Source organism: Bemisia tabaci, chromosome 3, assembly GCF_918797505.1.
Source record: "Bemisia tabaci chromosome 3, PGI_BMITA_v3".
In the NCBI taxonomy this organism is placed as follows: domain Eukaryota; kingdom Metazoa; phylum Arthropoda; class Insecta; order Hemiptera; family Aleyrodidae; genus Bemisia; species Bemisia tabaci.
In genome coordinates this window covers 56,190,084-56,206,305 of record NC_092795.1, presented here as the reverse complement: position 1 = coordinate 56,206,305, position 16,222 = coordinate 56,190,084, and the positions used below count along the sequence as shown (strand labels likewise).

The 16,222-nt window shown below is 36.8% G+C and overlaps 1 protein-coding gene across 1 annotated transcript; it reads right to left on the bottom strand.

Annotated features, from left to right (window-relative positions):
- Window positions 1–757: 757 nt before the first annotated feature.
- On the bottom strand, window positions 758–14,999 carry LOC109035714 (Ran GTPase activating protein). Its single transcript, XM_019049441.2, has 11 exons — window positions 14,765–14,999; window positions 13,907–14,094; window positions 13,306–13,485; window positions 12,107–12,241; window positions 10,430–10,699; window positions 9,876–10,060; window positions 8,671–8,827; window positions 8,134–8,226; window positions 6,166–6,372; window positions 4,265–4,389; window positions 758–2,535 (listed from the first exon to the last, which is right to left on the bottom strand). The coding sequence occupies exons 1-11, from the start codon at window positions 14,877–14,879 to the stop codon at window positions 2,457–2,459; spliced, it is 1,734 nt and encodes a 577-aa protein (XP_018904986.2). The 5' UTR covers window positions 14,880–14,999; the 3' UTR covers window positions 758–2,456.
- Between the last annotated feature and the right edge of the window lie 1,223 nt (window positions 15,000–16,222).

The following is a 16,222-nucleotide window of genomic DNA, read 5'->3' as shown; positions in this document are numbered from 1 at the left end:
ATCGTCCGATCAATTTTTGGCAAGTTACAGGTCATAATCCGGAAAAAAGGCCGATTTTAGGTCATTTTTGCCAAATTTGGCAACTTTCCGGTCCGAATTTAATAGTGCAAAGGTGAAATTCGGATTCAGCGTCAAAAATTACGAAGGAATCACTGAAAGCATAACTACCCGGGATTTTTGCAAAAACCGCAAAAAAACGCATTTTTCGTTCATTTTTCGAAGTTCGGTGCCCGCCAGCGCGCTTAATTTTTCCTTGAGCAAAAAAAGGATAGGAACTTGTTAATGGGAAATTTCACGAACTTTTTTTTTAAAACAACCAAATTGTCGTTAGATCAATTTTGGACAAGTCACAGGCCATAACCCGCAAAAAACCAAATTTTCGCTCATTTTTCAAAGTTTGGAGCCCGCCAGCGCGCTTGATTTTGCCTTGAGCAAAAAAGATTATAGAAACTTTTTTATAGGAAATTTAACGAGCTTTATTTCTGAAAATAACTAATTTTATCGTCAGATCAATTTTTGGCAAGTTACAGGCCATAATCCGGGAAAAAGTCCGATTTTAGGCCATTTTTGCCAAATTTGGCAACTTTCCGGTCCGAATTTAATGGCGCAAAGTTGAAATTCGGATTCAGCGTCAAAAATTACATAGGAATCGATGAAAACATTGCTACCCGGGATTTTTGCAGGCTATAGCCCTTTTCATGGCTTATTTGCCTGGACTATGAGGTTTCCTAGGAGGAAGAGTAAAGAAAGAAAACTTTTTAGTTTCAAATTTGGTGTACTGGAAAAGTCAATTTTTCTTTATTTTATGATTTTCCTGGTAAAAATTGTAAAAAGTTGACATAGGTCAAATGTTTTGCACAATCGCTATGCTTTGAAGAAGTCCTATCAAAATCACTGGATGCTAAAAACTGCCCATGGAACACTAAGAAATTTGATGCCGAGTTAATTTCGAAATTTTTGATATGATCCAAATGATAGTTCCTTACAAATCTCCTGAATAAGATGAGCTTTTAAAATCGAACTTTCTATGAGCCAATCTAGGGGAAATTTGATTGATACAGTGAATTTTTAGCAGTTCTACACATATTACCGAGAGAAAAATACAGATGGTCCTCTTCTTGCGCTAGCTGGAGAGAAGAGATGGTGCATCAACTCAGTTCTAAACTAAAGGCTCCCTATCTTCAACTCAGCAAAAATGCCACTTCTCAATTTGATATCACGTGTTAAATTTCCGGAAAATACACCTCAAGACCTGGTTTTCCCGAGATTGGCACATTGAAAGTTCGATTATAAAAGTTCTTCTTACTCAGGAGACCACAAGGAACATCTTACAAAAAAATCTCGAAATTTAGCCAGTGTCGAATTTCTTGATATTCCATGTGTAGTCTTTTTGCTCATATTGTATTTATGGATTAGTTGTTTGGAAGGTTTTCTAACATGAGGTACTTGATGCACCTTCAGCTCAACATAGAGAAATCAAGATATCCTTGTCTTAATAATTACGCCATCCTTACAGATCCATTAAGACCTTGGTACTGCATAGGAAATATGGTGAGCATAAAAGAACCTAGAAATTCTTCATAGAAAGAGCAATGAACCATTCACTCTCAGCTGTCTATGACCAACTATGACGGCAGTGAGAAAGGAAAACAAGGATCCTAATTACTGTCAGGTTGACACTACTGTCACTTTACAGGTCAAACAATTGGACTATGAAGTCTCCTTCCTCTTGAACTCTTTTGGAGCATTCAGCTACAGTTTTTGAAGGGGGAGGGGAGCATGTCAGGTTCAAATTGGGTTTCAGAGAAACGATAATTTGATTTTTCTGATAAAGGTAAAGTTCTTACACACCACAGTTGGCCTCTTCAGTCGAGTTAATAATTTGACAGGGTGCGATGCTCCATTACAGGAAGTTACCTCTTACTTCTACTTTTCCCTATAATGCAGCAAATACAATCAATATCCATGTGAATATCATTTTGTTTGTTGTAGCTTTAAAATTGAAACTGAAATAAATTGCTTCAACTCACATCTTCAAAAATCAATCCCCTCTAATTTTATGGTATGGCGTCCCATTAGGAACATGACAACAGGAGCAATTCTTTCGAGGGCTTGATCTCCTTTTAAGGTTAAAGGTCTCCTTAAGCTGTTTGCAATCAATTACATACAAAAACTTTAAGGTTATAGAGGAACCATGAATACGCCTCTCAGACGGAATAACCATAAGTTTAGTGGAGCCCAAAACCACAAAAATTAAACAAATTTTAAAGTGAGATCTGTTCCACTTTAAACTGTTGCATCACTGATGCTCCATTGAAAGCCAGTGGTCACCACTGAGTTCTTAAATAACTTTGCGATACGTTTTACAATGAAAGAAATAATTTACGGTCGTATTCTTTTTTGGTATGAGTTGCACGGTTATCGAGACTCGGTCATTAGGAGTTCACGTCTTGACCTCACTGCTTCGAGCGGTCTCCTTCAGCAGCTTTCTTGTCAAGATGTCTCTTCATCTGCAGATTTGGGGCGAGATCATTCCTAAGAAGAAAAAGAAATAGTAGATAGAGGGAGAGGAAGTTTGAAGTAAAAACCTACACTAGTTGCCTGTTATTACGCATTTCAGCAAATCGACAACATTGTCAAGTGCCTAACAGAAAGAACCTTTGAACTCCCTAATGTCATGACTAATCGGTTGTGCATGAGTTATGATTTCATAACTTCACAAACCATCTCAATTTACATACTTGCCAGCTTCAGTTATAACAGAAACTTCTCAAATAATGTCATTAGTATGAAAAATGACAAGATACCAAGCCTTGTTTGATGCAGGCACTTGACAAGACTAGACTCACTGTCTAGCTTTGGCAGTAGATTGCAACATCACTCTGACTTTCGATGCTTGCAGAGAATGGACGTTTTTGAAAAACTGAGTTTCTTCTCCACAGCCTGCAGGACGAAGATAAGTGTGACTTCCAAAATCTAGGTTGAGTGTCGTTAGCTAAGTTGGCACTTGTTTACTTTCCACAGGCAAGCAAGCGCGCTGCAATCGTCCAATAGAGATTGAGGATTGACTACGCTCACAAGCGGGCTACAGTCAATCTTTGATCGCCATTGGATGATTACATAGAGTTTGCTGGCACGTAGAAAATAAACAAGTGCCAACTTTGCTGATGACACCCATAGTCAACTGTCTGAGCTGATGTGAGTACATGAAAGATCTAAAATTTGGAATTATTCTTTTTTTAAAAAAAAAAAAGCATATGGATGAACAATTTTGGTTTCTCTGACTGTGTGTGTGCGTGTAGTTTCTGCAGATTTCTGTATTCCCTCTATGTATTTGCAGTACATTTTAAATAAAAGTTGAAGCGGGCTTGCTTTAATACATTGGTTAATGCTGCCAACGATGAGACAGGATGCAACCTCAAATGATCAAGCACTTTAGACATGTGAGAGCAATTTGAAGTGCAAGCAATTAGTACACATGGGCAGGAGAATTATACGTTGAATGACCTGATGACTTTCAAAGCGGCAGATGGAATGAAATGAAAAAACAGGAACAAAAAAAGGGACAATGAATTATGTTTACATAATTTATTACAGTTAATCAAGGGTGGAAAAAATTAGGAAGAAAGATGACTGAATTATTAAAACCTATAATTTATCACTTACATCTACAAATCATGGTGAAAATCAGCGATTTCTCCCTTGATCTCACCTGTCATATAAATAACTTAGTGATCAGTAATTATTATACTGCTAAAAAATTAAATGCTAAAGAATTAAAGCTGAACAGAACAAATGAAGAAAAAAAGCAAAGACAGCTATAAACTTGTCAATTGTTAAATATTTAAAATTTGTGACTGGTAACCGATGATAAGCTTTAGTCACGTAATTACAGGGTAAGGCATAGAGTTTGATGGTTTAGGAACTGTCCATGGATTCAGTGATGCACGAAGCAAAATGACAGATTTTCATATAATAGAGAGAGAGAGAAAGGTAACAGGCATTTCATAAGAGAAAGTCTAAATTATTTGATGCTTTTCAGAAAGAAAGAAAAAAAAATCGATTCACCTATATGAAGCTTGTTGTAAAAAAAAAGGAAATTAAGGAACCACAAACAAGCAGATTAGAGCACAACTCAACATGAGAATGGTATTCTGGGTGGATATGTACAAATGTGCAATGGATTAAAATGAAAATGATTGAGTGAGCTCATGCTGCGATTTGCCTACAACTAAGGGCATCGTCTGGGACATTGACTACTTGCCTTCCGAGGAACACAAGGATCACTTCTTTAGTTGATGCAGGGAAGAACGGCTGCTCTAAAGCTTTGTTCAAAGAATTTAGACACCCATCCAAATTATAGTTGACTTTGAACTTTTTATCTTCACTCTGAAAAATTAATATGAACATCATGTAGAATTATGAAGTTAAAATGGCAAATAATGTATGAAGCCTGAAAATAGAGGTCAGAGTTAGATCCTAGAGACTGATAATAAATGACGTCATAGGTCAAGAGTGCATGTACATTACTGTCGAAAAGTTTTAATTGGATACATTTCCTAGGGGAGAAGTCAATGGGACTACATTTTGCAATTTGGAACTATAAATTCTAGCCCGGTTTAAAAACAACATATGTGACATTAGTTTCCCTATGCACATAAGTGTTTTTCCAGAAGAGCCAGAATTTATAGTTCCAAATTGCAAAATGCAATCCAATTGGACAACAGTTTACAATTTGGATTAACAATTTCTGGCTCAGTTTAGAAACAACGTACATACCATTAGTTTCCCTTCGCATGTACATAGGTTTTTACGGATGAGCTAGAAATTGTAGATCTTGATTGCAAAATAAAGTCTGATTCTGCGTCATACTGGTTGTGGAGTGACGATCACACACAGGAGCGGATCTCAAAAAGATGTGCTGTGATAGACTTGTGTGGATTGGTCTTGCCGACAATGCACTGCTAAAAAACTTGAGTGTGCAATTGGGCTGTACAAAAAAGTGGAACGTTAAGAGGTTGAATCCATAAAATTTTTATTCCATACGGGCTTTGTGCTGATACTTATCAGTTTAGACTTTCGTGACTGCAGTTTTTTAATGCATCCATGAAAAATGAACGATAAAATTTAAATATATCGACGGTGTAAGTTGGCAATCACATATCTTGTTTGCGGAGTCTGAAAATCTCCGCCTCTAGGTTATTTTTTTAAGGGAGAACAAAGTGACATCATTCCTTGGAGTTTGTGCAGAATGTTCTTCACACAGAGAAGAAAAATCACGGCAGTTTCAAAGGATTGCTGTTGAGTAGTTTTCCCTTTAAAAAATAAAGTATAACAGGAAGTCTGCGACATGTCAAACCGAGTTATGTAACTTCTTACACCGTCGATATGGGAAAAGAGAGAAACTGAATTGCCCGGGAGCAAATCACTAAGTACCTGAAGACTATTGAACTTGAGGAATTTGAACAGCAGCTAAAGAAATAGTAGTCTGAGGTGAAAATAGGTAAGCTGTCAAGGAACTCCTGGTGAGCTCCAACTTCCAATAAACTTGACAAGAACATTGTAATTAAAAGGTTTCTATAACTTTTTCATTTTCTGACTACTGAACTTATTTTGCTTTTCTCTTATGCCGTAGTTTTCAAGTTTCCAAATCCCCTAACTTTCGATTAAAATCTCTATTTAAATGTTTTTTTCTTTGATCGCGCTGATTTTTACACTATGATCACAAAATCTCCACTTCTGAAGATTCAAAGGAAGAAAGAGGGCACTCAGGTTGATTGCTTTCTACTGAATGGCACCAGCTGAAGTTGCTGCGCTGACATCTTTCTTGGAAAATTCTTTGACTTTTCCAGGTTGTCGTAGGTTCCTTAACTTTCCAGTTTTCCAGACCCTGATTTAGGATTGAGAGATCTTATCAGGACTGCTACATTTTTTAATTGATAGATAGTTGATTTAATGACATGTCTTCAAAGGGTGGGCTAACCAACATGGTTTGCAAACAATTACTTTTGCCAATTTCGAAAACTCCCAATATATTCGAAAGGAGTTCTTATGTCATTGTGATTTTAAATAAACTGCGTTTCAAAAGCTCACTGAACACCAACACAATAGCTTTGACATAAATCAGACACTCTAGGAAAAAAAAGAAAGAAAAAAAAAACTCACCTTCAGGAAACCTAAATGAACTAGAATAGAGTTGGTAATTAGTGAGAGCTGGTTATTTTTTGCACCCCACTCCATTAGGTACTGATACAGCTTTTGAGAACAAGTTAAGGCAGTAGATTTCACTATTGATTCATTATGTACAGAAAGGCTAGCTACTTTCATCAAAGCAGGCAACATGATGTCGAGGAATTTGTCTTCACTTTCTGCCTGAAACAAATACGTACATTTAGAAGAGAAATAAAAATCAACAGGGAAAAGTCAAGAAGTTGTGTGAATGAATCTGTGAGGATGAAACACACCAGCTCAGGTTTTCTTCAATTTTCACTTTTTATGGTTGAAAATTGTACATGGACGAACGCTTTGAAACTAAAAGGGGAATTCCGAAATTGTGATCAGAAAACAATGGCATCTAAAAGCATTTTCTATTGCTATTTCATTCACCCACTGTGTAGTTTTCAGTGTTTCCAGAACATTTCCATTTTTCCTAATTGATAAGTTTCCATTCTCACTGATTCAAGTATTGTGTGACACAACCAGCCATTCAACTCAGTTATGGGTACACAAAAAAATGACTTGGAAGGAAATGCTTGGATAACATTGGAAATTTTCATGATTGTTGCTGGTCTGACACACAATTTAACTACAATCCTTGAACAAAGATTACCCATTTTTTTAACTGAGGCTGTACACAGATAGCCATTCATGTTGTGACTGTCAATGCATTGTTGAAAGAGAGATCCATCACAATGCTTTTCATTTATCTAAAAATTAATGCTGAGCGAATATTCGAAAATCTCGAAAATTCAAGTTCGATTAATTTTTCCAATATTCGATTGGAACTCGAACTTAGAAACCTAGAATAATCAAATTATTCGACCACATTGATAAAATTTTGAATCTCAAAACAAAGACCGAATGACAACCGGCCATATTAATGATGCACTAGTAGGAACTCAATCTGGCTTGCAGTTTGAACTACTTGTTTTGAGGTTTGGTAGACAAAGGCCGACAGTCCATTGCCTCATCCAGCGCACGGCACTCGCGTTAATTCAAAATTCGTGGCATTTGAGTTCCACCTAATATGTCATCAACATGGCATGGTGTACAAATGAGCGTACGAACTAACCTCCATAACTTATCCTCCTCCGCCCTGCGCGGCAGCCCAGCCTTTACATTGTTACTAGACTGTCTTTGCGAAATCAGCATTGATGTGAAGTAAAACTAAATAAAATGGATTTATGGACAGTAAGCAGCAGTTTTACAGTTTTTTTCCCCCCGGCAAATCAAAATGTATGCAAAACCATTTGATAATTACATAAATTGATTAATGATTAATTCTTGATCTTTTTATCTATACTAGTAATTTCTTCATGGTTGCCACCGAATTTAGAAAATGAAATTCCCGGACACATTTTGGTTAAATTCCATGCTAATTGAAGATGTGACGGATAGTTAAGAGGGCATAATTGAAAATAGTTTTCAGGCAAAATTTTTTGTTCAAAATCTCAAACCCATTCTAGAACGCAAATGAAGGTGATTTAACAAATTTTCCCTGACATTTCCCGGTTTTCCTTGACTTTTTAAAATTCCCTGACATTTCACGGTTTTCCTTGACTGTGGCAACCCTGTAATCGTCAAAATTTGAATATTACAGTGGAAAAACTTATTTATTCGATTTTTAATTCGATCAACATAGAGGTTGATTTTAGCCAAAAATAGGTAAAAACTAAGAAAATTCGATTCGATTCAAATTTGAAACTTTTTCAAAATATTCGATTTAATTTGACATAAAAAAAACCTTATTCGCACAGCCTCACTATAAATTAATCTACTTTCATATAACGAAATTGTCGTTTAAGACGCTTTAACATCTAATAAAAGTTGCAAGTGCCATTTGCTCCTCTTGCTTCAGGAAGGATAAATTCTTTGTAAAGTACATATATACTAGGTTATTCAAATCGTACTCACCTCTGCTTCTTTAATAAATAAGTTATGGCTATCAGGACCCAGAGCAGTGAAGTTCTCTGCTGTTGGAGAACAGAGAAAATCTCCTGCTTTGACCTAGAAAAAGAATTTTATAAGAAATTAAAAGAAAAATAATACAAAATAAGAAATGTCACAAAGTGTCTCAATTGATGAGGCATTATATGAATGAATTAACTACCTGCCTACTATCAATCTAACTCGGTGAAAACTTAACCAAATTTTACAGAAATAAACAACCAAGGGAATGGAAGGTACTTGTGTATCCTAAGAGAAATTAGTCAGTGACCATTTGATTGTCCAAAGAAACAAAATAGGTATCATCTATCTGAATTTAGTGGGAGAAAAGAAAAAGCAAAAAATCCCTTGGACTTAAAAATTACTGATTCTGAAAACTGCGTGAGTGTGTTCTTTTAAGCACCTGGTGAAGGCATGAGCCAAAATGACCAGTGTAATTTTTCCATACTCACAAGTTCCTTTTTTAATCATTACTATATGGAGTTAATGTGATGTAATCCTTACTTCGCTTCCATCAGGTTTCCCAACATATGATTGTTCGACTTCGGTTGCAGTCGGTTCGCTGTCGCTGGCACTTCCAGCTTCCGAGTTCTCATCTTCATCGTCTTCACCGTCTCCTCCTCCCCCATCTTCCTCTTCATCATCCGTACCTTCATCATCACTAAAAGAGAACAACAGGTAAATGATCTTGGTTACAAAAGAAGCAGAAATAGAGGTAGAGAACAAGAAACCAGTTGACTTGGGTAGCAATTATGTGCAATGTTTAAAGAGAACTTTTCATGAATTTGAGCGAGGAAACTGAAAAACTTTCAATTTTGGCAATTTTGAGCTGCATTGTAGATTCTCACAAAACATGGACTGCAGACACAATTATTGAGAAAGTCCATGCTGATGAGCAACTGAAGAAGATAGAAAGAGTATGCTAACAATGGCTAATAGTAAGCTATAGTGGGGAATAGCAGGTACGTGTTGTTGCCACCATTTCCCATGATACGGAAAAAGTCAGATTACGATGGCTGTAAGAAACGGTTTAGTTCAAACATGTTTCAGAGGACCCTGTAATATGAAGAATTAATTCTCTGCATAGACTACATTTGGTTCTATTATATTAAGCGCATCCTTTCTCATACCAAAAATTAGGAAAATCAACTGCTTACAAGCCAATCCCTCCTATGTTTAATGGGCCAGTTGATTTACGGATCAAGATTCATTTAAAAAGGATGCAAAGGATGAGTTAGCATTTAAGATTTGTTTGTCATTGCATAATCTATGATTGAAAATGGATGCTCTGCTCTCAAAAGGTTGAAGTTGAGTTTTCTTTGATGCTTTAGAAATGTACGTTTGATACAGGTTTTCATCTCTTGATATGCTGATTGATAAGTCTTTTTCCAGTGGTTAAACATGGTAAAGAAGTGAATAAATGAAGACAAAGCTACTCTGCGCTTATCCCTTTGAAAATCAACACAACATTTGTCTACTAACTTGGCTCCTACAATAATTGCAATAAGTCCTCATAAAGAAGTTACTAGTTTGCATTGCCTCTAGAGCTTCAATCTGAATTTTCGACGATGAAATTAGTTTTGTTCGTTGTAGTTTAAAAGTATGAGCAAAAGCAAATTTAGGTCAGATTAATTATTACAATACACTTAAGTTGTGTACCTGAACAATAATATTAAAATAAAACTTAGTGACAGAAAATGTGGACAAACCTCAGCGAAGACAAGAACTCAAAGTGTCCAGACTCCTTGAGTGCATTTGTTATGACTTCAATGCCATTTTCACCAAAATTATTGCTATTCAGATTCAGAGCTTTCAATTTTAATTTGTTACTAACAGCTTTAGCCACTGCTTCTCCTCCCTCTTGACCAATCTCATTGGAGTCCAAAATCAATTCCTGGAAAATGAAAAATCAATAATGAGTTTGAATGGTTGCATGAAAAATGAGTAATATGTAGAGTGTACAGAAGTATCAGGACTGACACCACGACTGAAAAATGAATGCAGTTAGGCCGCTGGTTGTAGTTCCATTCGAAAAAGCAACTGATTTTCTATCGACTAATATGAAGTTGAGCTGTTTAAGAGAGTCAAAACAACACCTTTCTAAAATTAACATTTTAATTCAGCTACTAACGATGCCTTAGCAGTTTCCTGACAGATGCACTTTAGGATGGGCTTCATGGGCAGGTGTTGCAAAATTGTTTCAGGAAATAGAAAACAGTATTAAGCAGGTGTGCTAAGTAAAACGTTTAAGGAAATTACAAACCTCTAACTGATGAGTGTCTTTCAAGGCATTTGCCAAAAGAATTGCGCCTTTCGTTCTCAGTAAACAATCACCGAAGTTCAGAATTTTCAACTCTTTCAGTTCGAGGAATGCTTTGGCGAGTGCAACAGCTCCTTTCTCTGTGATAGTGTTGTCGTTTAGATTGATGATTCGTAGATTAGGGTTGGCTCGAAAAGCGTCACTTAATGCTGAGATACCCACATGATAGATGCCGTTTTGAGGCATAGCAATTTCTTCGAGAGTTCCAATTGTCTAAAGTACAGAAAATCTTTTAGTACCAAAGCATATGACTTTATGATGACGAAATTAATTAATTAATATATATGCTGCATTACAAGGAATGTCGACCCAAAAATACGAGTTGAACAAAACAGAATAATATTCCGATGTGTAAAGAATGCTGATGAGATTCCTGGTGTTGAGCTCAGCTATGTTCATTGGTTAACCTATTGTGGCAAGGTCACAAGGAGCTTGTGGCGAGGAGCTTGTTTGGTTAAAAATTGAGACTGGGTATTTACAGAGCTCATCGTGTATTCTTATAATACTCTACCACTGAACATAATACTCTTTGTAGATACTGCTTATTGGGTGACATCCCCTTTGGCGGAAGAGAAAAAACGCGGGGATTTAACAGAAACCTATGGACCAGAATTCACAAAGAAAAAATAAAATTAAAACTGAGTCCATAGCGAAAGTTTGAAAAACATAGAAGAAAAAAGGCCCCAGTCTTATGGAATTTTCCTCGAAACATTATCTTGATGATAAATTTCCCTCCAATTTTCTTCTTTTAGTTATTATCAGGTTGTTGATTTACTGGAGGATGTTTGAGCAAAATCTTCCAGATATCCGTGTATTTTTTTTTAAAAAAAAGGATCAAATTGAATTTGAAATTTGAACTTTACAGCTTCATTTTAATTATATCGATGGCAAGACTCCCATACCAAGTACCTCTGTTTGCGACCTTGCAGACTTCCTGTCGTACTTTATCTTTTAAATGGAAACTACTCAACAATAATTCTTTAAAACTTCAGGGAATCTTTGTTTCTGCGCAAAAAAAAAAAAAAAAAAAAAAAAAAAAATTTCTGTGAAAACTTCATGGAATGATGTTGTTTTGTTCTCCTCTAAAAAAATAAAGTGCGCCCGCGCAGAGATTTTAAGACATCGCTAACAAAATAAGTGGTTTGGGAGTTTTGCTGTCGATGTGTGATGATTGTATAGGAAAATGTCCCAAATAATTGAAAATTAATCGTAATGGAAACACGAGTAAAATTGGACGGAGTTAAACAGAAAGGAACCAAGCCACATCGGGATCGAACCGAGAAAAAGAGGTTTAAAGTTTGTCTCCTGCATAAGACTCAATGTAAAAGATAAACTTCAAATTCTGTTTCTGCAAAATTTGCTCCAACAAAAACTTTTAATTTTTGGCGATAGATAGTAGAGCAGTGGTCGAGTTCAAAACCACTCATAACTCAATTTTTTCCAAAAAGTGGGTTGGTTCCTTTCTGCTAAACTCAGTCCAATTGAAGATAAATCAAAATTAATGCAGTTCATGAGTAAAAAAAAAAAAAAAAAGGCCAGAGTAGTGAGGAAATTATTATTTATACGGATAATAATTAAGAGAGACTTTTCCTTTTTTTCAAGGGGGAGCCTCTGAATTACCTTGAATACTTCTGCTAGCTTCAGAGCACCCTCATTCTCAATTCTATTCCTTCCAGCGATGAATATTTTTAAAGCAAGAGGTTTACCTTCTGCAGAGCTATTTTTGTGACAGTCAAGTAATGCTTTGGCTAACATCTGCGCAAAAAAAGAACAATTGAATGATGTAAAAACTAAAGAAACGAGAGGTACTGCACTATTTCCTGATCAAAAACCATGCAACGGAGTAATCAATAAAATGGAAATAAAAAAGGGACAAAAATATTGATAACTTCGACAAAAAACAAGTGTACAGAAAATGCCCGATCGCTCGATCCTAGGATCGCAGCACACAGTAGGCAATTCAACAAACTGAAGTCTTTCTTTTTTCCCTTGCTCAATGGACCTGTTGCAAACTTTCGCTAGAGCAAAACTAAGAGTTGTTTCTCTTAGAAAATGCCTCAAAAATCACGATGAGCGCTTTAACAAAGTCTGAAATGCAATCCTAACTTCACAATCTGCTTAAGAAATTTGCGGTTTTTTGAGCTTCCTGCTTCAAAAACGATACTACGGCACAGGTGAACATTTTGTTAGAGGAGTCGTTTCATCGTCGGCGATATTCATCATGACCGACGGCAATCCGCCAAGACACGTGTGAAAGGACGAGATAACACCTGACCAAGATAAGACCAGATAACAATCGGCATGTTTACGTTCATATTTTCCCTGCCCGCTTTGACTGACCTTGAACTCTCCTCGAATTACGCGCAGAGCTGAGGAAGCATCGGCTACACGTCAGAATATTGCCGACGATGGAGAGACTCCTCTAACAAAATGTTCACCTGTGCCGTAGTATTGTTCTTGAAGCAGGAAGCTCAAAAAAATGCAAATTTCTTACGCAGATTGTGAAGTAATCTGTGCATTTCAGAGTTTGCCGATGCGCTCATCGTGATTTTTGAGGTATTATCTATAAGAAACAACTCTCATTTTTGCTCTAGCAAAAGTTTGAAACAAGCCCATTCTTTGGAGACGAGTGCGAGTGACACACTTTACCGCTAAATCTGGTATTTTCCCATCAAACCTAACATACGGCTGTGATTGATTGAGACATCTTGGCAGCCTCAGTAGAATAAGTTCATGTTTAATTTTAATTCCGGTTCATGTTCCTTTGTTTATGGTCGTGACTGAAAGAGGACCCACAAAAATGTTTTCATTAAACATACCTTAGTGCCCGTGACACCAAGTCCATTATTGTTCAAGCGAAGTTCTTGAAGATTATAACAGCATGTAGAGCGGAGAAAATCAGCGAGTCCTTCAACACCAATTGGTCCAAGTGCATTATCACTCAGGTCAAGTTCAACAAGTCTTGCACCAGCTGTTAGCATGCCTCCTCCTAAATGTTTCTGTGAAAAAAAAAAAGAATATTGAATTATTGGAATAGCAGGAATGCAGAAAGTTCTAGCTTTTTATGTTCACATTCGCCCACTCGTGAACTTTCTACATTTTCCCCTGAAATTTCTTATCAATTTCTTATGTGTAGATCTTTTCTTTTTTTTCCAGCTTGACAAATGTTAAATACTTGTAAAAAGTCTTATAACATGTTAAAGCGCATGGGAGCCAGTATTAAGTTTTGTACGTACAGATCTATCAAATTAATTTAATTTAATGTTTGTCTTAAAACAGTTTGAATGATTGCATAGTATGTTTTGTTCAATTTACATCCCTGCAAATCATAAATTTACTGTTCTTGAAGGAAAAACCGCCATTCAATGAATAAATAAAGCTATTCCCTCATAAATCTAAAATTGACTGACCAGTACTTACCAAAGCTAGAGGAATTTCAGACTTCATTCGGCCGGTGAACATATCTTTCCAAAGAGCTCTTTTGAACTCTTTATGCTTTTCTAGAGCCTTAGCGATGGCTTTGGCGGCATCCACACCAAGGGTATTCCCTTCCATGTTGAAGAATGATAAGTCTTCGCATTGCTCAATTGCGTCAACCACTTCCTTGGCTGTAAACATTCAATAAAAATGAATAATTACTTCTTAATAAATGGGATAGCACTGGGTATAGGCTGAGGAACAGTTGGAGGGCTTTTTCATGTATGCGTGGTACGCAATGGTTCGGGATCTGTGTGGTTCTTGCCAGTTCAACCGTCCTAACCGCAGCCTCACCCCACCTCGAAAGAGCGGTCCAAGCGTTCCACTGGAACGTATGGAAAGCGCCAGTGGAACGGGATAAAAACATGATGCATTCTGTTGCAGTTCAGATAGAAAAAAAGCCCTTAGGTGAAAAATTTAAGAACAAAATGTTGATGTCAATATCACGGTGGAAAGATAAAGAATGTGGCACCCTTGTTAGCGCATTAGCAAACTTAAGTGATACTTGTCTCATCATCAGTTGATTGAAGAGCTGATAGAGGAGAGATGAAATCAGCTTCAATGGCAAAACTACGAATTTTTAGGGGTGCAGCTATGAGAGAGGGATCACAGTGAGCAAAACATGCGTTGCTAGGGGAGGTTAAGTTCCTTCGCAGTTCAGCAGCATTGATCCAATGCAGGATTTCAGGCGGTATACAAGACAGAATGCGAGAACACTGGCTAGAGAAGACATCCACGAAGGCGAGACTGACAAAACCTGGATGAAATCAAAAGCTTAAGCATGTGAAGGATTGAGCTTACCATCATCTTCGGTGTCGAGCTTTAGTCCTCTACCGGCAAAACTGATTCCACCTTCAGCGATAGTCGTCTGTTTCAGGAGTTTCTCGAGATCTCCGACGGAATCGTTATTAGACATGATGAAGCGACTAAATTCCAAATTCCTAGTAAATAAAACAACTAAATTCTTCAAAATCGGTACGTGTCTGAAAACACATGCAAAATTTTCACCAGTCAAAAAATGGCGAAAGATACCGAAAACCGCCGAGAACAGCCGTTGGTGAAAATCGGGGGCCGTTGAATAAAACCGTTGAGAAGACGGTTGGCGGGCTTTTTAGGGGCATGCGCCTGATGCTGCTTGGCTGCAACCCGATATGCAGTATACCCTTCTGGATTTCAGGAGATACATTAGGTGGGAAACATAGGTGGGGAATACCTGATTTTTTTTTTTTTTTTTTTTGAAAAATATTGCTGAATACTTTTTGAATGAGAGCTCAGAATTTTGCGTGCCTGGAAAATCTTGTTTTTCAAAAGTTAAGTGGGTTACTTTTTGTCACAGTATGATTCAATTTAATTTTTAAATAAAAACCTACCTAAATAGTCAGTCATAGTTCTGTGCAGCGATTAAATACTGGACTGAACTTTTTAAATTATTTTTGATCTCCAGTAGAAGTGAGAGTTCGAAATCCAGGGTTTGAGATATTTTTTACCATCACTGGTAGGTGCGTATTTCCTTTAGAGGGGGAAGGAGGTTGCGCGGTGCATACCCTCATGGAGGCAAGCAATAAAAATTTCACTGGCTGCAATGTACACATATTTGAGAGGCTTGGAGGGTACGGCGCATCAGAGCAGTTTTTCCTCTTTCGAGAAATACCTATTTGAAGTTTCGAAATTACACGGATCCTTGTGGAGTAAAAAAATTCAAACTGACTTTTTGATGCGTAAAATTTGGAATTTAGGAGCATGTTTTTCACAGAATATGCATTCAAACTAGTTTTAGGTACCTATTTAAATCATTACTATCTCAAATTTCTCAAGAACTGCGCTTATGTGTCTTGTCCTCTAAGCCCCTTATTTAATCTTTAAATCAGTAGAACTGACCAAACGGAGAGTTTACATGTGATGGACAACTGGTGCCATCCGCAGACAGGTGAACCTGCTTAAATTGTCACCCTGTCCTGCCTAGCCTAGTTTGAGGCCCCTTATCAGCCAAAGCAGGCCTCAAGCACTTGCTTGCATCCAATTCAGGGTTAGAGTAAATTTTTTTAGAATTAATAAAGAGTGATGAGTAAAAATTAATAATTTTTTTGGCACTAAAATCTTTAGACATAAAATATTCCCATAGGGGAGACAGATGATTGGAGCTACCCAACAAATTTTCTATCAAATTCTGAGATTAAGAAGTTTGACAAAAGAAAAATAGCTTTGCATTTTATAGAATGTATATCTTAATTTTGCTAAATAATATAGCTCATCAAATGC